This window comes from Crassostrea angulata, chromosome 1 (genome assembly GCF_025612915.1).
Source record: "Crassostrea angulata isolate pt1a10 chromosome 1, ASM2561291v2, whole genome shotgun sequence".
Taxonomy (NCBI): Eukaryota; Metazoa; Mollusca; class Bivalvia; order Ostreida; family Ostreidae; genus Magallana; species Magallana angulata.
The window spans coordinates 26,176,521-26,204,506 of NC_069111.1; the positions used below are offsets into that span (position 1 = coordinate 26,176,521).

General features: G+C 32.8%; 2 protein-coding genes and 1 long non-coding RNA gene across 6 annotated transcripts; 1 reads left to right on the forward strand and 2 right to left on the reverse strand.

Annotated features, from left to right (window-relative positions):
- Positions 1-1,125: 1,125 nt before the first annotated feature.
- LOC128185779 (FGFR1 oncogene partner 2 homolog) lies at positions 1,126-4,175 on the reverse strand. The gene is made up of 4 exons (XM_052855445.1): positions 4,050-4,175; positions 3,315-3,449; positions 2,688-2,939; positions 1,126-1,970 (listed from the first exon to the last, which is right to left on the reverse strand). The coding sequence occupies exons 2-4, from the start codon at positions 3,447-3,449 to the stop codon at positions 1,656-1,658; spliced, it is 702 nt and encodes a 233-aa protein (XP_052711405.1). The 5' UTR covers positions 4,050-4,175; the 3' UTR covers positions 1,126-1,655.
- A 3,674-nt stretch (positions 4,176-7,849) lies between these two features.
- Positions 7,850-26,365, reverse strand: LOC128178797 (MOB kinase activator 2-like). Of its 4 annotated transcripts, none has more exons than XM_052846180.1 (5): positions 26,196-26,365; positions 14,196-14,362; positions 13,328-13,424; positions 12,246-12,370; positions 7,850-11,896 (listed from the first exon to the last, which is right to left on the reverse strand). In XM_052846180.1, the coding sequence occupies exons 1-5, from the start codon at positions 26,210-26,212 to the stop codon at positions 11,562-11,564; spliced, it is 741 nt and encodes a 246-aa protein (XP_052702140.1). In that variant the 5' UTR covers positions 26,213-26,365; the 3' UTR covers positions 7,850-11,561. The 4 variants fall into 4 exon arrangements, with proteins under 4 accessions (XP_052702140.1, XP_052702126.1, XP_052702117.1 ...); XM_052846166.1 differs by lacking the exon at positions 26,196-26,365 and adding an exon at positions 21,520-22,466; XM_052846157.1 differs by lacking the exon at positions 26,196-26,365 and adding an exon at positions 15,484-16,157.
- LOC128178822 (uncharacterized) lies at positions 17,323-18,776 on the forward strand. The gene is made up of 3 exons (XR_008243001.1): positions 17,323-17,697; positions 18,206-18,309; positions 18,408-18,776. It is a non-coding gene; the product is annotated as an uncharacterized LOC128178822 (long non-coding RNA).
- Positions 26,366-27,986: the final 1,621 nt, after the last annotated feature.

Genomic DNA, 27,986 nt, shown 5'->3' on the forward strand with positions numbered 1-27,986 from the left:
CAGTGAAATGGATAAGGTGAAAGGGTACCCTATATGCAATATTTTGCCAAAAAATGACTAAGTTCAACAGCTGGTATTTTTTTCATAAATAATCAGAAATCAAATCCTAGCAATATGCACACCTCTGATACATGTATAATTGATCTGCAAAAGAACAACTTCCTATCTTGAAAACTGTAGGAGGAGTTATCCGTACAATGAGGGTAATCTGTATGCAATATTTTGCCAAAAAATGACTAAGTTCAACAGCTGGTATTTTTTTCATAAATAATCAGAAAACAAAATCCTACTTATATACACACCTCTGATATATGTACAATTGATCTGCAAAAGAACAACTTCCTATCTTGAAAACTGTAGGAGGAATTATCCATACAATGAGGGTACCCTGTATGCAATATTTTGCCAAAAAATGACTAAGTTCAAAAGCTGGTATTTTTTTCATAAATAATCAGAAAACAAAATCCTACCAATATACACACCTCTGATATATGTACAATTGATCTGCAAAAGAACAACTTCCTATCTTGAAAACTGTAGGAGGAGTTATCCGTACAATGAGGGTACCCTTTTGGCAGCCGCCCGCCCGCCATTTTCACCATTTTAAAAACCGGATTTTTCCATTGGAAAACCCGGTTAATAAAAATAAATAAAGAACTGAAATTATATGGGGTTATCCCCCATTTAATTCAGCGAGCAACAGAGTTAAACTTATACAATGAATTCTCAGGGGAAAATCACCCTTAAAATTCTAGAGCTCTGAGGAAAAATCACTCTTGAGAAGTTCCCTATGCTTCAATGTAACACTAGTTAGAATATTTACTAACTGTCGTAATTACTTCAGACAATCAAGCAAAATGTAAATACATGTATAAACAATAAAATTCTTTTTTTGATGATTCATAAGGGTTATGAAGGTATCGATCATTGCAGAAAAAATTTACATAACCCACTAACATGGATTTTATTTTTTCTGCAATGTCGCCACCTTCATATCCCGCATGAATCCCTAAGAAAACAAAATAGTGTTTAAATAACTATATACTGTGTTTGAATGCTTGTATGAATGTCTTAAGAGATTTTAAAAAAAAAATTAAAAATTCAAAATGATAAAAACAAACTATACAAATTTACCATGTTTATTGCAATAAAGCTAGCCTAATAAACACCATATATAAAGGTACATATAAGGCCAAAACAAAATTTCAGATCAGGCAAAAAACTTCAAAATATAGCAGTAATGAAATAGACATTTTTTTTAAATTATTTGCAACATATGCCAAGGGAAAAAGCCATTTTGAATGTTTTAATTTAAGTTGAAAATGAATCCCCCTTTTTCAATATTGCAAAAAAAAAGAAAGAAGAAAATGCTATGAAAAAAAAATGATTTTGGCCAGAGTCAATGTGAAAAAGTACATACATTATGTATTACATGCAATCATACAAGAACAAATCAGAAAATATAAATACTTTTAATATATACACATTACATGGTATTCCTAAAATACAGCACATCTTTAATACATAAATGGCGGTCTATGCTACACAGCCACACATCTCTGTCCCACTCACTGCTTGCCCTGATTAAATACAGACGTGGTACAGGTAGCTGTCCACCCACTTCAAGGTCAGATTACATACAGACACTCAGGTATCTAGGTCTCCTGACCAATGTCATCTTGCTCCACCACTGTGCTTACGGAGTCCAGCGATATATTGTCGTCTGAGTCTGACACTCTAGATAAGTCCTCGGTTTGTATTGCTTTATTGTCTGTGTCCACAGAAACATTCTCCAGAATTTTCTGCTTGGCTGTTGTGCAGACCTCCAGAATTTCTCGGAGACCATTGTTCTCATACTGCAGTTGATCCAACTTCTCTTTATTTTTGGCAAAGTTTTCATCATCCACGGTTACTGCTTTATGCATTACCGCTGCCATTTCACTTATTTTATCGATCAACTTTTCTAGACTCTGAAACAATAACAGAAAGATAAACACAAAAAAAGGAAACTGATCCAAAGAAAAGCAATGCATATCAAAACTATTAAAGGGGACCAGTTTGCGCAACAAGATGGTTGATCAGTATTACATGTACAACTGATCTACTAATGAGTGATGAAGAAATAATGAAAACACAAATCATAACAACAGGCTTCTGATTTTCTATCATGGGCCTCCTGTATGAAAACATTGACAACTACTGCAATACCACTGTTCAATCCACACCTGGAAATTGGTTTGACCAATGCAGTGATGAAAGTTTTTATTCCCAACTACTTACATTCCATTTTTGTTGAACATTTCTACAAATAGTGTACTGTGAGCAAGTTTGGTCAGCATACATGTATCATTAAAGGCTTGTGATTAGCAGTATGTATTTGACATTTACAATTGCAGTAAATTATATAAGAAACATTTTCCTTTGAAACCACATTTGGGAAGAAATTAGGATGACTAAAATCTTTCACTCATATAACCAAGCAACAGTCACTACAGTTTGTTCCAATTAATGTTGACGCGGACTTTGACAGGGATGAAAGCAACATATATCTTTCACTTGAGCAAAATATAAAATTATGGGGTATCTGATTCTCCAAAAATCTAGTCCCAAAGTTCATTTTAGTGTCAATGGGGTGTATACAGTTATCTGTATTATCTTTCATTATTTGTCTGTAAATCGAGTTTTACCTGCGACTGCTCTTTCCTGTGTGCAATAGTCTTCTCCTGTTTGTTACTTTGGATTAACTTCATTATCTGCTCCCTGTATTTCTGCATGATCAAAGCCAGAGCCTGCTGATGTTCCTCCAGAGACAAACGGAGTTCCCGATTCTCTTGCTGCAACTCTCGAATCTGACGATTCTCCTGGGCAATACCCAACACCAGGGTTGAGCGTGGACGGTGCTTTGCTATTTCATTCAGTTCGTTAATATCATCTTGATACTGTAAAAATGTTATTAATTAAACATTTTTTTTCCCCCAGATATGTTCAGAACGGTTAAGACTTAAAAAACATTTTTAAAGAAAAAGTTTTTGAAATTATGAAAGCTTTCATTTGACATTAATAAAAAGGGGCAGGCTGGATTATTTTGCCATTGCTCCAGGGATGATCTAATGTTGTGAACTGGAAAATTTTCTCATTTGTAACATTTATCCGGGTTTAACTTTCTGGTGAATTTTCAAGAGTTTATCTATTTTTCCAAGGGATAAATGTCTCAATAATTCATGCAGTCCTCATATGATATTCCATTAGTTTGATTTAGAATCTGTATGTTCAATATCGCTCTTTACCTGTTAAGATAATTAAAAAATCTATACCTGTTTCATAGCATCTAGCCGTTTGTGCAGTGTCTGTGTATGAGCAATAAGTATATCTGCTGTAGAATCATGTTCTCTAAGTCGGGCTACCAGGATCTGAGCATCCCCCAACATCTTTTCTATGCTTAATGCCATCTGTTAAAATAAAATGAAAAAATTGTTATTCAATGAGGGTTGTACTGCTGTTTACATTAGAAACGCCATTTTACCGCAATGCATGATAGAGCCAAAGACACCGTTTGCAGAGTCCCAACTAGACTGTTAACTACATATGCATGTTCAAAAACATTTTTAATAAATAAAAATGTGTTTATCCCCAGCAGATTATTTTTATTAGATTATCATTAACAGGCTTAAAATCGGCATGAAAGCAGATCCGCTTTGCATCTGCTTCATTGCAAGTTCATGTATATGGGACGAATTCTTACTGTGACCTGAGCGTAGCCTGGTCACAGTAAGATTATTCTTTCTAAGAATTTTATTTATGACCAAAATATGATTTCATTACCATAATTTGATTGAATATAACTACTGAACAGAAATGTGAAATACTATGCACCATGTATCTGAAAAAAAGGTCCTCTATATGTAAAGCGTGAATGAATTATATTTATCTCGAGGAAATTCGAAAAACGTCAAAACTATAAGTGAGGATAGGCCGGCATTTCATCTTGAGGAAATTCGAAAAACATCAAAACGATTGAAATAAAACTTTTCCTGTTAAATCTTACATACCTGTGTTTATGTGTAGTTAATGATTTTCTTTAAAACTACAAGAAAATTAAAGAAATGAAATGATCATTATGCATTTTCCCCCACAGACAGTTGCGGAAGTAGCCAGGATGTGTAAGAAAAACTAAATGCAAAACTCATAGCGGTAAGAAATCCGGATTAATAGGACTCCATTACCTTCCGAGTACCTAATTTTTTAACTTCGAAATATAAAATGAAACATTATAATTTTTTAAAATTTATTGTCACAGAGTCGTGCATATTTTGCATGAAACTGCGTCATTTTTATCTTGTTTTGACGCAAGAAATAGATAGATACGTCTTATTAAAGTCCAATTAAGGTCTTGTTAAAATGGTCCTAAGAATAGAAACCTTGAAAACACATTCATAACACAACAAACACACGTTGAAGAAAGACATGTACTACATATTTGACTAAATTACAAACAATGGTTTTCCTAATTTTAATACCGGTGATTTACTGATATATGTATTTAACAGTGATCTTACCAGGTATCCATTGGGCATGGTCATGATTTTGGTAACATTCTATTTTTCTTTTTTTAATATTTACAATGCTTTAGGAGTGCATTTCTTATGACTTAAAGAAATTTGAAAGTCAGTCGTTGAGTTAAATAATCAAGATACGGGGCTCACAATTCTTTGTCATGTAAACAAGGCTCGTGCAATGTTTTTATTTACATATGTTCAATATACCAGTAAAAAAACCTTTTCAATCGGATTTCTCTATCTTTTATTCATTTTAAGCATAAATAAACAGTTCCTAATGTTTAACACATTCATTTTAGGTCTAAAACTGGAATTTTCACTTCAACATTCAAAATGTAAATAAAAGCATATTGTTTATACATAGCCAAGAATTGTAAGCTCTGTAACTCGTTTATAACTCAACGAATGACATTCAACTTTTTGTCACATATTAAAAATGCCTTTCTAAAGTTTTGTAAACATTAAAATTTAAAAAAAAATCGTTTTTTGACCATAATCGTGACCATGCCCCATTTAATGAGACTGCATGACGCCGTAAAGGGTAGAATCTGTGGGTGCTGAATTTGGCGGGACTTGTGCTTAATTAAGGACTAAGGAATCATTTTTTGAGTATTATGAGGTGATAATTTTGGTCGGGGCGTGGTCAAACCCAATACAGCCCGAAGGGCTTTAGAACCATTTTAACAAGACCTTGGACTTTCAGTAGGACGTAGCTATCTATTTCTTGCGCCAAAACAGGTTAAAAATGACACAGTTTCAAGCGAAATATGCACCGATTGCGTAGTCTTAGCTCAAAAGCCAGACAAATCTTGTTGATTTCAGAGAGCCATGGTTGAGTGGCTTACATTGAAATAGACAGGCCTACGTCACAATGCTGTTTAACACAACTACCCAAAGTCCAAGCTCTTGTTAAAATGGTTCTATGATAGATTTGACCACGCTCCGACCGAAATTATGACCTCATAATATTCAAAGAATGATTTCTTATTACTTAAATTTATATTATTTCCAATTTATTTACACTTTAAAACAACAACAATTTTTTCATGTAGCACATGCTTTGTAGCAACCAATATCGTTTATCGGTTATGCCAAAGCAACCGCCCAGGTTGTGTCGCTTTCTTTTATGGTGTTATTGGCCATGGGTTTTAGGCTTCAAAATTGATTCGTAATGTTAACACAGACAAAGACAGGCGAAAATGTAAACATAATATGGTGAACGAAGTTAGTAACGCATGCTATTGTTCAATGAGACGTATATATACCAACATTCACACATACACTCATTCAAACATGCAGCATTTCGTTTTGTTATACTTTCATGTTAAATACTGAAATCTGATTGGTTAAGACGCAGTTCACAATCCGTTCTATTACCCTCAGCGTTAGCAACGCACTTAGCAACGGGTAACATTACAAATTGTTACATGCTCGAAAACCATTGTCAACCTCCGCTTTGCGTCGGTTGACAATGGTTTTCTCGGGGTGTCAATTTCAACTGTTACCCTCCCAAACAGGCACTATTTATATACTATAAGCAACGCGCGCTGATGCACTTTAAAAAAAGAAATAAATATGAACTGTGACATTAACATAAAGACCTATGTCCCAATTTGTTGTTTCCGTCACTTTTAACGATTTTTATAAAAATCGCGTTTTTCGACTGACATTCATGATAATAAAAATCATTGTAGGTCGAAAAAAACGCGATTTTTAAAAATAGTTCGTAGCGACCAATGGGCAACATCATGGGTATTTGGATAGTCAAACAAGAGAAAGGTGTGCTGCAGCTCAGATTTTTTAAATTATCAAAACAACTGAAGAAGGGGGGGGGGGCTGCTTCAAGTACCCGTGGTCATAGTACGGAGTTGTTCAGCTACTCTTTTGTTCATTTTATTTATATTTTTAACTCAGATTATTAAATTTAAAAAAAGCTTCTTTTTGATCGGATCAACATCAGTAACACCGGTCTTGATAGTGTAGATGATTGATCTACATGTACCATTTTTTAAAACTCGACGGAAAACAAATACCTTATAGAGTAAAGTACTTTGTAGATCCCCAAATGTCCAAATTCTTGATTTCAGACGAAAAATGTTTGGAACGTCCAAACTATTTTTGTTTTTGAGTTGTTTATAATTAAATCTGATATCCTTTAAAAATAAAGGTCTTCCTAGCATTAAAGATAGAATTTTTATTGTCTGCATTCTGAGACAATTTTACGTGTTCTTTATCATTGATAAATAGAACCATTTTAACAAGACCTTGGACTTTCAGTAGGATGTAACTATCTTTTTCTTGCATCAAAACAAGTTTTAAAAAATGACGCTGGTTTCAAGCGAAATATACACTGATTGCGTAGTCTTCGTTCAAAAGCCAGGCAAATCCTGTTGATTTCAAAAGGCCATGGCTGAGTGGCCTACGATGAAAAAGACAGACCTACGTCACATTGCCTTTTGACAAAACTACCTGAAGTCCAAGCTCTTGTTAAAATGGTTCTATATTTATCATTGATAAATATACTGTCTTCCAAAATATGTTTATCTAAAAATTATTTTTTTTTTGAAATTATGACTTCTTTAAAGTAGTCATAACACCAAAATTTATTTCTAAATAAACATTTGTGGGAAGACAATACTTTAAATATCTTTTATTTTATTTAACAAAAATGGTGAGCATTTCAGGGTGCAAGAGTTAACCTTGACTGTTGTTTGATCTCATTTGTAATTTCTAACTCATAATATATTGACCTCATTCCACACTGTTTTTATTTTGAAACTGTCTCATTTAAAATACTTCTTGATTCAAGGCAGCTTAAAAACTTTGTGGGTTTTCCTCTTCCTCATTCCACATGTTCCACTTGGTTCTGGAATTTCTATTGCCCTTGCACGTTACTCCTGCTGTGATCAGAAGTCATTATAATCAGGAATCATACAGTATCTATCTTTTAAATGACATTATATATTTCACTCGGTACTTGGTTGACAAACCAACAGTAATACTGGCATTACTCCCCTATTATCTGACGATACATATAATGAATGACAGGGTATGCACAAAATAGTTTGATAAAGGGGGACAACTCCTAAAGAAACACAATATCCAATTATGCACATCTTTACTTTTGTCTAATTATGGATTTAAGAACAAACTCCAAGTTAGAAAGGGCCACTATTTGCAGGAAAATAATGTAATTGGAATTTTCTGGTACAGACTGTGTCCTGCAAATGTACACCACTCACATCTTGTTGTGTGCGGTATAAGGACAAATGATAAACAAAGCAACACCAACAGACACCATATTTCACATTTATTAGGTAGACAACTTCTACCGACTATTTAGCATAAAATGTAACAGTTTATTGCACACAAATTGTTCTACATAACAATTCCATCATTTGCTTATAATATTCACAAGTGTACAAAACACTAACAAAATCCACCAACATTCTGTCAATGCAATTCTATGGCCATTACTAAATTTTGTCCAACAAAAAAAAAAAAAACATGTTTTATTCTTTAATGCAGTGTGAGTGCAAAAATAGCAAGCAATCATATCCTATGCAAATAAAATCTTACAAAACACAAAACAATTTAGACTAGAACAAAATGTTTTAAAGTTGTATAATAGAGCATTTTTATTTATAAAAATGTCTGCATATTTTGATTCATTTCTTACAACGAAAGAGCTACAAAAGAATAATATCATTTAAAAAAGACCAAGGAAAGTGTTGACTTGAGAGGTTGCCTTGAGGAAAAAACCCTAATTGATGTTGATGAGGCAAATCAAATAATTATGAGCAGATATCTCTTTGGATTTCTAATTCCTTTTCAATGACAAGTGTTGTCTTCTTGAGCTTTCTTTGTTAAATTCCATCAACTTATTACACTATGTGGACACTGCATGTACACTGTAAAAGAAAAAACATTGAAACTCTAACCAAAACCTTAAAAAAACTTTTTGTTCCCTTCAGTTGTATATTTTTGTAAGCATGGAAGGAGTGCAAAATATTTCCTAACATTATTCTTATTTTGATTTTATACCTTACTGCATATCTTTAAGAACCACTTTTGGCAAACTTAACAAGAGGCCCTTCGGTTCAGGTTAGCTAAAAATCACTGGATGGTACAAAATTAACTTTTGAAATTCTTTGGTACAAAACATTTCTTAGGAAAATTCTTTGAATCTGCCAGTACATTCCAAACAGGTAATAATTAAATGAATTTGGTAAAAATAACATTAATACTCTAAAGATATTAAGATAATGGAGGAAGGCCCTTTACTATTAAATTGAAATAGATGTAGTTTACTTTTGCTCCTGACATCTACTGGTAGCTATGGATGAAAATCATCCTAATACAAGAGTACACTCAGAACCTACTGGCAGTTACTGTGGTTTCAACATTAAATATTCGTGGAATACCTGATTTTGTGTATTTCACTGTCAAGCTTTTCTATGAAATTAAATGTTCATTGAGGTGCATTATTGAAAGGATCACTGGCCACGTATCCTTGAAATTTTCACTAAATCTACAAAAATTGTTGCCCTCAGAAATTAATGAAACCACAGTACCAACTTAATCCAGCCTGGTAATCAAGCTTCCAGAACACTTCATCAGTTTTTGAAACAACTTTTTTTAACACGTACATGAACACCATATCAAACAAGATTAGTTAACAAGGATTTTGGCATCAAAATGGATTAGAAACTGTGTTTTACACAGGCCATTATAAAACTTCAGCATTGTGATTAGTAAATAACAATCTCTTTCATCTCAATACAGTATGTAAAATAAATGGCATTTTAAAGTAATTAATGATATATGTTTTATTTCAATCTATCAAAATGAAACCTTTTCAGAGTTTTCTCCCTTGTAAACTTGAATGGGAAAACTTTCTTATACACTTAAACATTTTTTAACAATTAAGGTACGAATTAAAAGGAAGCTATTAAATTGTTTACAGGAATGTACCAGTAAGAAGCTTTGAAAAAGCCAATATGGTAACAAAATAAGTGCAAAAACATAACACTACCAAACAAAGTAATCTTTATAAATGTATATATAGAGATACACAATATGATTCTTCTTGATTATTTGGTTCAATATTAATTTACAATCAATAATAGGTAAATCATTTTCCCCTGACCTTGGTCATATGTCAAATTAATTCATTACATTTTTGGTCACTGTCTTCCTTTAATACTAGTGAATAAAAAAAAGTATTTTAAGGTACCTCAATATATCAAGACTTTTTAAGACACTTTGCCACAAGAGATGGTTATTTAAATGTTTGTTAAATTATTTGTATCTATTTGGTAGTTTATCATCATAGCTCAGTGCTTAAAGTATTGGGCTTCATGTGAACATCAGATAATGATTCAAATCTGCTTGGGGCTTTTGTCAATATTTACTGGATAAATTTTTTGAAAATCATATTTTCATAAAAAATTGCATATTTGTTTTGCCTATTTGACTCTTTATCTTATTCATCATACTATCTATCGTCAAGTAATTTTCTGCTGATATGAGAAAAAAGGTGTAATGAGCCACCTTAAAGAAGGCAACTAAAGAAAATTAAAAGCACTTTTATAATAATTTTCTAGGCAACAAACTACTCATGTAACAACCCCCCCCCCCCTAGTCTGCATTTAGCTCCCATACAATTTTTGACTGAAATTCTTTGACCATGCATGTATAAGAAGATTCCACCAATAAAATAAAAATTCTGTTAACAAATTTACAAAACATGAAGCCATGCAGTTAGCAAAATCCAAATTTGTCAAACAAACATAAAAGAAAAATTTTAAATACTATAGAAATACAGTAAATACAAAAATTAATTGTTAGATATTTGCACTTTTTGACATTATCAATGGCACCCATAAGACAATTGACAGTGTTAACATTGATCTCACAGATACTTCTCACTAAGGCCTGCTTGTAGTTATAAACATCAATCCATCACATTATAATATTATGTACATACTGTATATATACAAACCTATCTACATCACAAATGTACCTGCATGAGATCCTTAAACGAAAGACAGTAATTTCCAAAGGTCAATATCCATCTGTATCCAACCCTCAATCAAGTGCTGAAGTAAACCTATAAGCTTCTCACTTAACAGAATAAATTGTACCTGAATATTCTGAGTATCAAATGAAACAATGCAACTCTTAATTGTAAAAGTCAAATAATACATGCATCTAATCTACTTACTTGTAGATATGTTTTACAGAACTTATCACTTAAAAGCAATAATTGTGGTGATTAAAGGATCTGGTATTTTTTTCAGATTTGTACTTTGTCTTTAATATTAAAGGGAAAAAAAGCCCCACATATACACCATTTCTTTATTAACACAACATTTCATAATCAAACATCACCTCCTCCAAAAAGAAAGCTAAATATAGCACGAACTAAAAAAAAATCAGAAATTGAAATAAACTAAAAAATTCTTTTTAACAAAAATGTTATTTTTATGAAATTAATTTCATCCATAAAATATCTATTAGAAGCAATTCCTGTTCAATATTTTTAAGAGCACTATAGTTAGCAAAAGCAAGTTAATGTGTTTAAGTTAGCCATAACTGTTAAACTGGACGGAAACCATCAATCCATCTATATACCCACAATTGTCACAATCAACCCTTCAGTCAATTGTTCCTATGTTAGCTAGCTTATTCCCCAAAAAATAAATAAATAACAACTCAAGCTTGTTATTTGCATGCTAGAATTGAGGTAAAAAAATTTCACATTTTTTTTTTCTGGGATAATTTCTACATTTATCCATAAATCCATGTCATATTACATCAGTAACACCAACCAACTTACTATAACTGTAGATGCAGACATAGCAACCAAATTCTACTGAAACATCCCACAAAGTCATATATAGCAAAGTACTGAAGAGGGAGAGAGAGAGAAGTTTTTTTTATCGATAAAACAAGGGTATTGACCTTAAAGGTACACATCACAAGTAACGACAAATCACAATATTATATGTGTGTAGGGGAGACTTCCATACTGACACAGTTACTGTCCTTGTCTGTAGATGGCGCTGTGTTCTCTTTGCCCTCGTTTTGATTGGGGTCAGGAAGAAGCTGAATCAGCCCTTTCAATAAGTCCTGAACCACTTCATAGTCTTTCTCCTCCAAAAGGTCAAATTTGATATTGAACACCATGAAATGAGTAAACAGACTGTTTAGATGGCCGTGCATCTGAAGTGTCACAAAATCACTGTAATGAACATGATATATATGGGCTAGAACCTGGAACAAGTATTTGTGGATCTTCTTCACAGTGGATTCAAAAGTGCTGGGAAAAGTTTGCCCTGCAATGTTAAACAAAGATTGTAATTACAGTAATAATTATTTGCCTTTGATTAAATATATAGACTATTAAATATCAACTTAATTCTTTATATGTGGCACCGATACATATTTCTATTTCTATTCGGCAGTTTTAGAGTTACCCTAGCTAGCATGTCTGTCATCTCCCATTTCAGTAACAGGTATATAAATGGAAAACTAGTACCACCTTCTGATAATATTAAAAATATAAATTTCAAATACAATGTCCTAATGAAAAAAAAGTGAATTACTCCATTTTACTTTGTTAATTGTTTTACTTTTTTAATACATATTATTTTTTCTGAACAATATAAGAACTTATTTACTTACCAAATTTTGTAGGAAAGACTGTTTCATCTGAGATTTCTCTCTGAATGTTTGTGGTGACAATATCAACATACTGTGGGGCACTGTATTTGTATTTCTTTCCTTTGTCATCATACCACAAAAATTGCCTGCAAAAATATGCTCATTACATTAATTCCTATATAAACTTGCTGTATTAATTTTTTTTTTAAGAGATTTCTGTTTTGTCCAAAGATTCATAATGAAAAATCCTTATGTGATAAGGATCTTAATATTGTTTACACTGAATTTAAAACATTTTGAATATGATAATTTCTTCAAGATCACTGTATATATACAGGGTTATTTTCGCCCCATGTTATTTTTGCCATTCTTAAGTTGTAACTGGTTTCGTCCCATCTTGAATTCGCCCAGACACAGATGTATAAAAAGAGAGATAATATGAGAAATCTGAATTAGCTCAGTCGTAAATTCGCCTGCTGGCAACAAGGGCGGAAATAAAATGGAGGTGTAAGTTTCCCTGTTAACAGTATATGCATATACATACTACTGAATATAACAGCAAAGTATGTGCTGATTCATTTTTTTTAACTTCCATCACCTATTCCTGATCAAGAGTTTTATATCAACTTAATTGATATGACTAGCATATTCTCATCTTCTTTCAAAATATGTGTAAAATAAGAATACATGTTCATTTAAATGTGAGAACTTTCAAAATAATAAACAATGGCCAATCAATATAAGGCCTATATAAATCAGTTGTGAAGCTGTGTATATGAGCCTCCAGCAGTAACAGCTGTGACAGTTTAATCAATATAATGAACACATCAAAATTTGTTCTTGCATTGCTAAAACAAAATTTATCATACTTTTTTAATTCAAGAAGGAATATTTTCTAAACTGCCTTTAATTTGTTTCTGGAAATGCATTTAAAGAGGTAAAGAACAATTTGAGAAAAAAAATGAATTGTAGATAAAAGTACAGCATGCTCAAAACCATAAAATGCATTGAACATTTTTTTTAAATATGGTTTAGGGTGGGGGTGGGGGTTGAATGAGACAGAATGAGCCTGCAATGTACGTACAATTAATACATGTACTTACACATTCCCTGGTCCTGTCATCGCGCTGCAGCCCTCGGATGTACAGTACTCCGACACTACGCCGTACACAAGGTTCACATGGTTGAAAAAGGATATTGCTGATGGAGAAAACAATGAAAAGTTTGATTAAAAAAATACTTCAAAAATGCCAATTTTGTATGAAAATTATAAAGGACCTGAAGTCTCTAAAAAATATATTGATGCACTGTACAGGGAGCTAGACCTAAATTGCAAATATGAGGAAGCAGGACATAAATGGAAATATTTTTGTAAATCAATATACTGATGTATGTATAAATTATATAAGTATCTTCTGTAATTGGATTAAATAGACAATCTTTCAATCAATATTCTTCTTTCTACATCAACAAAGCTTAAAAGGGCATGGTCACGATTTTGGTCAAATTTCATTTTTAATTTTTTTTATTTCTTATGATCAACCAAAATTTGAGTGTCAGTCGAGTTAAAAGCAAGATATAGAGCTCACGATTCTTTGTAATGTAAACAAAGCTCGTACCTTGTTTTTTGTTTACATTGGTTCAATTTCTTTCAATCTGATTGCTTTCTCTTCTAATTCGTTTTATGCATAAATAAATACATGTAATACCTAGCGATTATCAAATTCCTTCTGAGTCTAAAACTGGAATTTTCACTTCCACATTCAAAACGTAAACAAAGCTTTGTTTATATGACAAAGAAATGCAAGCTCTGTATCTCATTTATAACACGACGACTGACACTCAAACCCCTTTCTGAAGCATACTGTAAACATTCAAAACAGAAAAATAATTTTTGACCAAAATCGTGACCATGCATGCCCCTTTAATAATTATTATATTAGTAATATCAATAAATTATGAAGCATGTACCATGGGTGGCTAACCACTCGTTTCTGTCGAGACTGTGTGGAAGACATACTAGTCGGAAGAAGTCGGCGTCCGTTACCCTCTCCTTTATACATGTGTCTTCCAGGTATCGCTTGCTTTCCTCCTGTGCAGGCGGCGTCGGGGAATCTTTATCCTTTCTTCGTCCTTTCCTATAAAATAATTTTAAAAATATGCTTAAATTCTTCAGTCTTCCAACTAACATACAAATAAATAATATTGAATGCCTACTTATTTTTACACAAATTTTTCATGTTTAGCAAATGATGTGTACCAGGACCCTTCTTTAATGAAAGTCAAACAATAATGAACATCTAAAACCACATGTAAGTTATAAGCAAACCTCTTAGTTTTGTACATGTTTAGAGGCACCTCACGGGAATTATAATCCTTTCCCAGTTGTTGGAAAAAATGTATCCAGGTAAATCTTACAAACCATCCAAAGTCCAGATTCAAACCTATTGATTGCTTCCTGTTACAATACGTTAGATATAGAGAGAGATTTATGTCATCCAGCTCAGATAATCACTACCTCGTCATTGGGTTAGACTTTTGTTGGATGCAATATATCCATCTTTAGTGTAAAGCATACTATAAGCTTCATCAGTGCACTCTAGCTTAATACTCAATGTTATTTCACCATCAGATGGCTCATGGGCGCTCTTTATTCTCCTTGTCAATTTTCAAATGCAATGTAAACAAACTGTATTCATCAATACACAGGACAGAAATACATGCCTTAAATCATACATATAAAGCAGGAAACATTTGTGTTCCCTGTATTAACATTCACATATACATCTGCTGAGTGGTAAGAATCTTTTGTGTTTATCTAATGAGGGTTATCCACAGTTGAATGGCGAGACAATGCATACGAGATTGTACATCTGGGCACCCATATACAATATCACACAAGGACAGTAAAGTGCACAGTCCTTCAGCAATGTGTAGCACATCAGAAATCAATGATAACCATTTAGACTGATCATGACCCACTCTGAGTTAGCCCTGTTAATCCTTCAATTCTTACTAAGTAAAATTATCAGCGAGCACCTAACCTTGACTTAATTACAAAAATCCACTGATAAATATCAACAGCTTGAAGTAAGGAGATACCAAGCTATATCCTGTTCACAATTTATTCAAAAGTTGTGAACACTGAGAACCGAGGGGAAATAGTAACAGGATACCCTTCACCCCTTTATTATATTTTTTTTCTATTTCTTTTTTTGTGCGTGTTAACATTAAGAGATCAAATTGCTGCAATCCTTACCTGTTTTTAAGTCCCATCTGATCCCGCCCCTCGGGAGGAAGTTGATGTAACAATGAATACAACAGATCTAAACACATCCCAACTTATCAACATAAATCATATACTGCTTATTCAAATGTTGAATTTCCAAGGAAAAGAAAAGACCAATTAAATCCAGGACCCAACATTCAATGATAGATACTGATATTACATAGAGTACAGTCAGCTAAATATGTACAGTACAACACCAGCAGGAAGTACTAACCGACCAGGATATTATACTGTAACAGCATTATATATTGCTATTGTTTTGTAATAATTCTCTCTCTCTCTTCCCCTTCTCTTGTACTCTTTTTCACTCTTCCTCTCTCTCAATCTCTCCAATTTTTACCAATTCACTAAGCATTGAAGCAGTACTTAGCCTAACCCGGTAAACATCCTTGATCTGCAGATTGTCATTTAAATATTTTGAAGTGAATTTTTTTTATTATGTCCACTTCTAAATCAACTTGCTATATTTTGCATTGACCACTTAAATTACTATCAGTGTTTTCCATACATATGTAAAGTAATATGAAATGCCTGTTAATAATGATCTGCAATATAAAAACATTATGAGATTATATTGCATAAGAAATACATGACTTCTATCAGCAACCCCAAAATTTGAAACAATCATCATTTTACATGCTTAATAGATGTGGAGAAAAGTTGGTTAAATTTTTTTTTTTAAAAGTACCAAACAAATTCATAATGAAAATTGAGTCTTTTAGAATTAATTTTTTATCATTCGTTTCCATTTGGGTAAATAGACACACCAGCATAGCACTAGTAACCCGACCATGAATACGAGAGATTAAAAATTAATAACTTTATAAATAAAACAGTGGACAGATAAAAACTAAAGCAAGTCGAACTCGATGAGTGATTATTGCTGACTGTTGGGTGGTACGTAAAACAAACCAAACTGTCACATCATTTTAAAATATAAACCCAGCAAGTTCGACTGCATTCAATGTAAATGTAATGTTATAACAGAGTTTTAAGTTTTCTCTCCTAGTGCTCTTACTATTTCTTATGGTTTCTCAAATTAAACAGGTATAGTGGGCAAATTAACATTTAGACCTTAAAAAATACTATTCTCTCAAACGGATACGCCATTATGTCACTGGACTTTATCTAATTTTGCTCATGGGAATAGATAAGATGAATATTATCTGCCCCTGACATTACAGTCATTTGTAGCCATCGACTTGCAGCTGTTCACATGTACAGATTATACTAATAACTAGTTGAGCATGCCATACAGCATCTGCTAATTAAGCTTACAAGAGACTGACCATGTGACAGTTTTGTACTGCAGTGACCACCATTTTATGGTGACCCCAGGATACAAAGTTGACCATGGCCTGACCTTTGACAGAATCAACAATTCTCATCAGCACACCAGCTTGTACAAGGCTACAAGTACACTGGTTTATAGACCTGTACAGTATTTCAATGATTTATCAACCTGTACAATACTAATCAGGTAACATCCAATCTAAACCATATCAATTAACAAACTTGCATGAGACTAATAAATGCAAGATAAGCTGACCCCAAATAACCTAGCTGCCTTCAAAAAAAAAGATTTGTTTAAATGCTACAAAAAATCCAGATTGTCTTCGAAGTTCGAATGTCAAATTAGCTTTGAATTTTAATTATAACTATGTTTTGCAAACTGCACTTGGTTGCGAATCATTGTTCCAGATTTCTAAACCTAGCTGTGTTAATTTTTAAATCAAAATACCGGTAAGCTGGGTGTACTCATAGTAAACTTCTGAATTTGTTTTAATTACCTTCCTGGTTTACTTTAGGCTGTTTAAAATTAATTCTACGTTTAACGTAACCCGCGCGCGTAGGTTTCGGCGAAATCGTCGTTTTGAAAAAACAAACAAATCCGGATTTGAAAAAGTCGTTCCGGTTTGGGTTTTCATTTAGCGACTGAATTTTACATCCTGTATGAGAGAAAAAATGCTCAAAGACAGCATTGAGGTATTCAGTTTTCACAATACGAAGAACATGAGAGTCTACACCACTAGCAAAGTAAAAAAAAACAACAATAATGGATCAAACAAACACATGATCGAAGTTGGCAGTAAAAATCTTATTCGAGATTGTTTAATGTCGGTTGTCAAGTCACAGAGCCTGAACCATGCTGAACCAACTTCCGCCCAAAAAGGCAAAAACGAGGTTTGTTGTATATATTTATTTATAAGTGATCCATCAACAGGTAAAATGACTACCCATCTTATTTAACAAAAACTCAGAAGGTGTACGGTTAAGTTATTTTTGCATTTTTTTAAGAAGGGGAAAGCTTAAGCAATTTCTTACCACCGCTTTACTGAAAAGATATAAAAAGAGTTTTAAAAATTATACCTTTCTCCATAGACTTCAATATTAGCTCCAAGATGTGATAAATTTTTTCCTTTTTAATATTTGTTCAATTTCAAAGGTGAATGATCCAATAAAATCATACAAAGATTTCAGTGTTCGAACTACCAATATTTGGTTTTAAATATATAATAATTGTGGATGTATATACCTTGAAGTGAAGCAATGCATTAAGTCAGCATAATATACTGATTTAGATAAGAGTTTTGACACGACAATGACTGCAAATTCCTTTCATTTGAAATGTATCTACATTTTTAATAACATGTTCAGGAATAATAATTCATTCTTTCACAATTTATAATAGGAAGAAACTAACAGGAGGCCCAACTAAAGTGGAAGAACGGCGCGAAGTGGAATACACTTGAAGGGTTGCAGTTATTTCAAGAACCCTGTCTTGAGTTCTTAGAAGTAGGTACAGTGAATCTTACAATACAACTCTGATAAGTTAAATTTTAAAATGTGTCATTGTGAAAATGTATGAAATAATATCATTATTTTGATTGTAGATAATCTGTGAATCACATGTGTTGTGCGACATTTTCCCTGAAAAGAAAAAGTTTTCCCTTTGGTTACTATGTTGATGTAAATCCACTGGATGTACCACTTGATGTGCTTGCAAGTCACTCCACTTCTCGTCCAGTATTCATGATGTACCCACAGAAAGGATATAAACATAAATTACACAAAAGTATATGCTTTGAAAATGCAAAAATTAACATGGACTGAATCTTACCATATGTATTATATGACAGTGATGATGTATTGATAACTGAATGGGTGACTTTAAATAAATACACGCCTGTTTGAAATTTTTGTTTGTTTATTTTTTTCCTCCCTCCCTCGTAGGTTTTAAATTTTCATGTTACGTTAAACGTAGAATTAATTTTAAACAGCCTTAGACACAATATAACTAGAAGTGCATGACTAAACAAAACTTTAAAATATATGTGTCATTCTAATCAGATTTTAAAGTTTTAAAAAACCTTTCTTCAACACAATGGAGATGCAATTGAGTCATGGACTACTCCTCTCTGGGGCCATTTCAAATTTGATATAAAAAATCTTTCTTCCTTTTAAGACATTCTAATTTGCATATATTATTTTATAGAAAATGAAAACCTTTTTAACTCTATGAGCTACTCAATTTTTTTTTTTAAATCTCATTTTTCAACTGAAATGCATATATATATAAAAAGAGATTTAAAAAAAAAAAATTTGACTGATAAAGTTTTGTTGGGGGGGGGGTGTTGTCAATTGAGATGCCCCAAATCTACAGATTGTCTTCTGTAAATATTCATATATCAATTCATGCGAGTATATAAAATATGGGAAAATTATTTTATTTATTTCAAGAAATAAAATCTGCATACATTTCCCTCTGGAATATAAGACAAACAACCTATATGTAGTAGTCATTATGTCATGTTTGGTAAAAATATTGTGACTTTAAAATACTGATGACAAAATATTGATGACTGTGCTGTGACATGGGCTGAGAACTGAGCGTTACTAAGAAAAGCCAACCACTTCCTGATTATGTTTACAGATGATTCACAATTGTCGAACATTTCTATTTACAAAACTTCTACACCAGGAATCATTACTCATCGATGTCGCTTCTAAGCATTTTCAAACGTTTAAAATTTTGTTCTTTAAATAGAGCTGAAACAAAATCGACGAATTAAAAATCTAGTGAGGATATTGTGAAAACTCATTTTTGTTAAGTGTATACGTGTTTATACTTATATGTACTAGCTGCTTAACTTAATATTTTGAGAGAGAGAAATAAAATAGTTAAATTAAATGTATCCCTATGGTAATTGTTGGCTCACTCAGAGGCTCTAAAAGTTTCCTTATCTAACTTTTACATAGTTTGTTCTCAATAATTCTTCCCATATATATGTTTAAATTAAAAAAAAAAAACTTATCAAAAATTTGATATAGATCGATAAAAAAAAAAATCTACCATAAGCTCTTGCATCTGCCCTGCACATGCTATTACCAAAGATAAAAGCCTTTGTGTTAACAACACGTGGTGATTGTACAAGTGCCAGCTAGGAAAAAGAGTATGGTAAATAGCATCTCTTGGTCAATGACTACATAATGGACTGCAGGTGTGATGGGAAGCTAAATTATCCATAAGGCCTCCCATTATTAGTGGTTACCAGTCATCAATACATCTATATCTACAAGTTATCTGTTCCCAGCCCTCGCAAAACAGTGGCCAACACCAACCTATAGTCTTCTTATATTTAACCTTGTCAATACAGCAAGGACAAGACTACCAGCTTATCAGTGCTTTGACTGCAACAGTACATGTACTGATATAAAGAACTGCTGGAAACCTTCCAAATTGGAAAAGCATGCGATAGACAAGCCAGATTTGATATCTGTATACTGATCAGTAAAGAACACATATCAGATCAAATTATCTATAATAGTCAGCAAAATTATAACTTCTCTAGTTTCAAAATCATAAAACATGACCTATTCTCACTCTTCCTGTTTTTGACGATTACTGTATACAGGGTTATTTTTGCCTCGTGTAATTTTGGTCCTTTTACACTTAGCTTGCAGTTTCCCCACCGTCTTAAAAGTTGTGTTTCATTAGAGATAATTTGAGAAATTGGAATTCGCCAATGCAGTCTTATATTCAGCTTCTGATGAAGGTGAAAGGGGTGCAAATAAAATAAGGAGGGAATATTTCCCCTATAAGAAATGCCATGCATCAAGATTGTCTTTTTGTTTCAGGCAAAAATTGCTGAACATCATTGATATATAATGTTGAATGTAATTAATGTTAAGATTAATACAGGTTTGACATTTTTTGCATATTTAAAACATATCAGCATATCTATAAACTTCACCATAGTGATTTAATGCACCTAGTGCAAATTTTACCCCTCAATTTTTACTACAGTTTTGTAAAATTTGATTATTTAAACAAAAGCTGTTGAAATATAAATCAAACAATGTATCATAATAATCAATTCTTTAAATACTGCACCAAAGGTTATTATTTTTTTTTTTACAATATCTAACATATATCAGTAATAGATAGGCATGCTTATCATATTAAATACATGTCTAATATGGCCACAAATCACACCCATATCAAACAGGAAATAAAGGTATTAAAGTCATTAATTTCAAACACATCATCATGGGATTGGGTCGGGCTATTTACTTTTAACATCAGACCACACAAATCAAACATCCCTATACAATACATCATTGGGTTGGGTGGTGGGGTTTTTTCCTTTTAAAAGTCTCACATCAATTAGATTTTGATGGGACGAGGAAATATGATCATGAAATTTACAATACATATGCATGTAATATGTTCCTGTTTAGAGAATATCTTTTACTGACAGGATCAGAGGTTATCACTTGTACATGAACACCACCTATAAAGTAACAGCAACTTACAATGTGGCAAGCTCATCATATATTTGCATACATATACAAACTTTGCAGTAATCAGACATTTGCATACATATACAAACTATGCATTACTTTAATCAACCCTCTGTACTGACCCAAATTTTCCAGTATAAAGTTAGTTTTCCACACAAATTGCTTGATGAATTTTACTTTAGATATCACTGATGAACTTACCAGAAGTTTATAACAAACAACACTCCTGATGTCATCTTGAGAGTGGCTTTAACCTTCAACATTCAGACTATGTCCCAATTTGGTAATTAAGGTCACAGAATTAATGAACAATCTGATGTCTCGTTGGTGAAATCTCAAATCAAGTAGATTTCAAAAACACAATGCATAGAACAGGTCACAATACTTCAAATTGAATTTAAATTCGAGAATTCCAAGTACAGTCAATCTTCAATTAACTGACACTCTTGTGTTTGGAAAATCACATCATTTTTCTTTTCTTCTTGCAACACATGGTATCGATAATGCGGTGTGTCTGTCACAACCGATGACACCACCTCTGTGTAATCATAACAGCTGATTAGCTTGCTATCACCTGACCCAAGTCTTTTCATTCAAAGACCCCATAACCTTATGAGTATATAGGTAAACTCTTTAAATACGGCTTACACAAAGACCGGGTAAATATAAATATGACTAAAATTAAAATCCTCCTGTATAAGGAAACATGTGCTTTTACTACACCAAGTGTGGATCTTTGTTTGTTCACTTCTGATTGGCTCATTTCAGTGGGCTGGTTTCTATTTATTTCACAAGAAGTCAAGGACCCTATCTCAAAGATTTAAAATACCTGCGCTATATACATCCAAATTGTCCCATTTTTAAATTAAGGACAAGTCTTCAGGCTGTAGATGAATATGGAAATTATAAGCATTCCCCCCTGAGAGATTAATTGGACGTATTTTTCACTCCAGGTACATACTCTCACCTGCCAGACACAAATTATGGAATTCTATGCTTCATACAACTATACACCTGAGCAGAATTATATATTCAAGTCTATGAATAGACTACAGTGGTGACAAATTTTATGGTGTTAATGACATGGATGTGGACAATCATTTACACCGGAGGAAAACTTTTACATTAATTAGAAGCACCAATTCAGCAGGTTTTCATTTTATTCTTTACACACTGGTATAGGTAGTTACATTGCTTTCATGAATATACATGTATTGACAAACATACCGTTACTTAATGTCATGCTCTGATTGTAACCCCCAAAAAATTAATGAATAAAATTTGTAAATTTACTGTAAACAAGTATTCAAAGAATATTGTATAAGCAATATGGCAATAAATGAAACATTGTAACTTAACACCTGTTAACAAAAGTCAAACTCAGTGAGTGATAATTGCTATGTTATATTGAATGATACAGTAGAATCTGCATATTCACAGTAAAGTTCCATCTTCTCTTTCACTCACCTTCATTTTTTGGACCACTAATCAAGTCTATTACTATCTCTAACATAAATAAGAGTCGCGTTCAAATTTATTTACGTAAATACTGGCCGGTACCTTTTCATTAAATGTAATATCTGTAGGGCATCATTATGAAGCCTCACAGGGAGTTTGAAAACAACTCGCAAATCAAAGACAAAAAAAAGTATGAAAACAGAGTTTAAATGTATTTGGGTACTTACTGGTTGCACTCTTCCCTCAATACACTAATAACGGTACATGCATATCGATATAGTCTGCCACATCAAAAAGATCACCTCACTCATAGGACAAAACTGTTACCTTGAGTTTGAGTGCAGCCTTGAGAGCTGCAGCAGAACATTCATCTTGATATCCAAGTACAGCACACAAAGCAATGAACCCTGGACTTAAAAAAGGAACACTTGTAGCTCATTGACAGATCTAATTAGGGGTTCTGTGTGTAATAGGTATTAATTATGGAGCAAAGACCAGATGCCAGATACATTCTGGTTGTACAGGAACCCCTATCTCCTTACCCCATGTTGATATACTTCAGCATCAAAGCCAATGAAGTGATCAATATATATCTTATTTAAGGTACCGGGCAATAGTCAGTGTTAACAATATATATATTCCCTATATATAGATAGATCTAATAGATGATAAGTTTTATTATCTTCACTTTTTGTAACACTGATTGAGTCTATCCTGAACTAAAGTATGATTACCAGTAAATGTAATAAATAACTTTCGGGAAAAAATCATTTGAGTGAAATAACTGGCTGTACAACGTTGGTTCATATATTAATTCATACATGCATACAATTTCCTATATCTGACCATTAACTCAAAAAACTTTAACTAATCCAACACTGATGTGTCTCCCTCTTGGTCAGCTAAATATTACCGGTCACTAATATTTTATTATATCTACATTTGCATGGATGTCTGATTGAAAACAAAATTGATCATGTACGGTACTTCAAAAGACCATCTTCTCCTGAAATATATATTATTAGCACCAACCCAAGAGGGCCAACAAAATCTCATACCTAGCAAATCATGGCTTTTCCTTCATACTAGTCAGTGGTCATACAATATGTGATGTCCATGTACCTGTATAAATGATACCATTTGTATCTATATACCGGTAAAAGCAAGGAAAACTGGCAATATTCATAATCTGTACCGACAAAATCTTTATATTGATAAATAGCATATTGCATACGATCTAAAATAAAATGACAATATTTATGGTTCATAAATCTTTCATCTAAATGGGAGTGAAATTGCCACAACAAATCTAATTTAATGGGTCGATATTTGCTCAAAGGGCGGTTTGCCTTGGATCAATAACTTAACTCCATCAATGGTATTGTGTGGTGTTTGACCGCAAACAATTCCCTGCTCTCAAGACATACAGTTCTAATTTGTGTTGGACATTGGCCAGTATTTCATGATTGATGAAATTCTATAGTGATTACTGATTAACCAATATTAATGTATATAGGTGCAATTTTTACAAACATCAAATATATATATTATTTATAGGTTTCCAATATATTCCCATTAACCTTTTCTTTACTTGCAATATACTTTTTATTAGCATTGCAAGAATTAATACTTCTTGCTTAATTAAGGTCAACACTAATTCTGTAGACATGGGTATTCATGTCTAGCAGCTTGTCTTCATATTTAATCAGCATCTGTAACACATAAAAATTTCTCTCTTTGCTGCATATTATTACTCATTAGGTTTGTAACTGACAGACAACAAAAATATATCAGGTTGATCAATCTCATCGTCAGACATTTCTTCAGTTTGAGAGTTATGACAAAAAATTAAGTAAACTTTAAACCCACAAACCTTGTCTGCAGCCAAATAAAGTACGCTTCAAATTATGATTGGCTCAGCAATTTCAGAAAGGGGGATAATTTTGTTTTAGCTGTTAATAAAAAAATAAGGGTTTTTTTTTTGGAGGGGGGGGGGGGGGGGGGGGTGTTTGAGGGGGGGGGAGCTGTTGAAAATTTGAATACCATAATATGACCCAGTCTTGCCATTATGTAGATAACTCTTATGAATTGCTCAAGTAGTGTTATAAATGTATATAAGGGAAAACATTTGCAAGTGTAATTATAGGGCAATGCGGATAGATATAAGACTCACAGGAATAGACTAAGACCATGCATTGACAAAAAATCAACTGAGTGACTGCGTGGTGACCTTGAAATAATTCTATCTAAAACATGATCAATATGACATTTACTTTAAAAATAATAGAACAGAAAAGCTGAGAAATATGGGTGCACATTGTAGCTTAAATTAATTTGTCGAATAAAGACGATCATATTTTATCAAAAGTCAACCAAACACAAGTACCAAGATATCAAAGGTACAGTCACAATATCACCTTACAAAAGCAAACAGAGATACAAACAATATAATTTCAAAGTAAAAAGTGGCTCAAAGCCAGAGTTTCTGAAACACATGGCTACCTATGGTTGAAGACTGGAAAGTTGAGATTTTTTATAATCTGATAATGATAGGTTTCAGCATATGTTTTACAGCTATTCACTTTGTCTGAGTGCTAATCTGGTTAAAAAGAAAACATTTTACTGCACAGGTACCTTTAGTTCACTAACACTTACTATTTTATCCAATTAAACTGACAATATTGAATAACAACATTTTTACTTTAACTTCAGGATACTATGAGGATTTTCTAGATACAAATTTTATTGGTTTGGATTAAATAGCTGATAAATAGCTGATAAATTTAACTTTTATACAAGTTAATGGAAATTTAAGTTAATTATAATAGGAATTACAATCATAGTAAATGAACGATAGAAAATTGTTACACATGCAGTTAATCAATATCTAATGTTGAATACTGATGTTGATAAACTGATGATAATCAAAATGCTTGTTAAATCCCCCAGTCTGATGCTATGGCCAAATATAGCCTATGGTTTTTTTTTAAAGAATGTTCAATATTGATTGTTGATTGATCACTTTTAAACAATGCTTTTATATATCCATGATGAAAACCATTAACAGGCATCAACAAAAACATAAAATTTGTTTGGTAATTAAAAAAAACCCCACATTAAAATCTTCCGTAATTCTTATAACAAATGCCAATGAGTTGCAGTGTCCGTGACCTTCGAAAATACACATTATCAGCGAACACAATCATTATGCTGCTATTTTTATTTACTTCAAAACACTTTTTCTCAAAACAAAAGCTCTTAAATATCAAGAGATAATCCCCTTTAGAATGAGATTTTTAAAAAAACTCAATTAAAAATGCACAAATCGATTTTTCATTGACACATGCAGACGACCAAATATGTATTCATCTGACGCATCCACTTTCTCTATCTGAAGGGATAATACAAAAAACTCTTACCCCATAAACCAATCCATAGTATCTCGAAGATACTCTGGTAGCCTGTCCAGTTTGGTTGTATAAGGTTGCCTTTTTGTAATTAAGCGATTTATCTCACTTAATTGCTTCAAAACAATACATAAATGCAATATGGCGATCGCTGAGCAAAGTTACTGAAATCACACACTGAAGAGTTCTTCAATGGGGAGATAATCACTAAAAACCATGAACGTTAATATGCATTTCAACTTCTTCGATTTTTTAAAATACAGGCACGTAGCATCAAGGGGGGGGGGGGGGGGGGGCGCACTTTTTTGCGCAGCAAAGGTTTATCTTAAATTTACATACAAAAAATTGAATTCAGATGGATTTGCCCCCCCCCTCCACTTTTATGGGACCATGTAAAAATTTGAATTGAAAATAAGGAAATATATAATCGTGTAATTGAAGTTAAAAGTATACTACCCCCCCCCCCCCCCCCCCCCGGTTTAGGATTTTCAGGATTTTGGAAAGTAACCTTTTCTCCCCCCCCCCCCTTTTTTTTGGCTTGTCAATATTTTTTGGATGAGTCTGCCCCCCCCCCCCCCCCCCACTTTCAAAAACGATGCTACGTGCCTGAAATAAATGCTTTTGGTTTGTCTAAAAGAGTCTAAAGAATATTTTAATTTTACCCGCTATGTTAGGCTTGTCCAAGAATAAACACTTAAGTATCTCACACACATTTTGCACCTAATATGCAATTTTAGCTCGGTCGGCATGTGTTGCCAGTATTTTTAATCAAAAAAAATTCTTTGTTTTTAATTTTAATTTTGCACGATGACTAGGTTGAATAAAGAGATAAAAAAGGTATATATTCAGTCATCGTCGGAAACCCACGGCCAGTCTCGCATACGCTTACTGAGTGTCAGTAAGCGTATGCGAGACTGGCCGTGGGTTTCCGACGATGATATTCAGTATCTTTTTGATATAATAAAACATGTCAAAGAAGATGGGTGGACAAGGCGTGTAAAATGCCCATACGCGGTCGGACAGGCTACTGAAAAATTAAAGTATCAATAAATCTGATGGCCTTTCTTTAAATCATTTAAAACAATATATATTTAACGAATCATTGATTTTTAACCTATAGGTATGTTCAATACTTGGAATATGTTGACTCAAACAGGCGTATACGTATCAAAACCTGCAAATATTGTCATTTTTTAGAACTTCAAGGCATTTTTTTTTTATAGAGTGGGTCTGTGCTCCATATTTTTCTCATAGTCTAATTAAGGTCTATTGGAAAACAAACCGATTTCAATCAACAAAAACGTGGAGAGATGACCCACTATACTTTAAAAATAACATTTTGTATCCCAACAACTGAACGTATTGAAAAAATAATACAAGTCCGGTAGTTCGTGACCTTTGTCACACGTGTCTGAAATGGCTCAGTGATTAGAATACCTGGCATAAGCTAACCTTATATATCTAGGGTTTTTATGTTACGGGTTCGATACCACCAACATTTCCGACAATATTCTTTTTCTGAATTTTTGTTAAATATATTAAAAACTGACTATAGTTAGAAATTTTGCTTTTGCAAAGTTGTATTATAATATATTTGAATAGATTTAATTGGGGAAAAATAAATTTAGAATTGTATTTCACTACTAAACCGAATGGGCATTTGCACCATCTTATTCCCCCATCCTCTTTAAATAGGTCGAGGACTTTTTATAAAATAAAATATACAGCACGACTAGTACTACTTTAAAGTGAAGATTACAGTTGTACTGGTAACTACAACTACTTTAGGTACAAGCGGTCAGA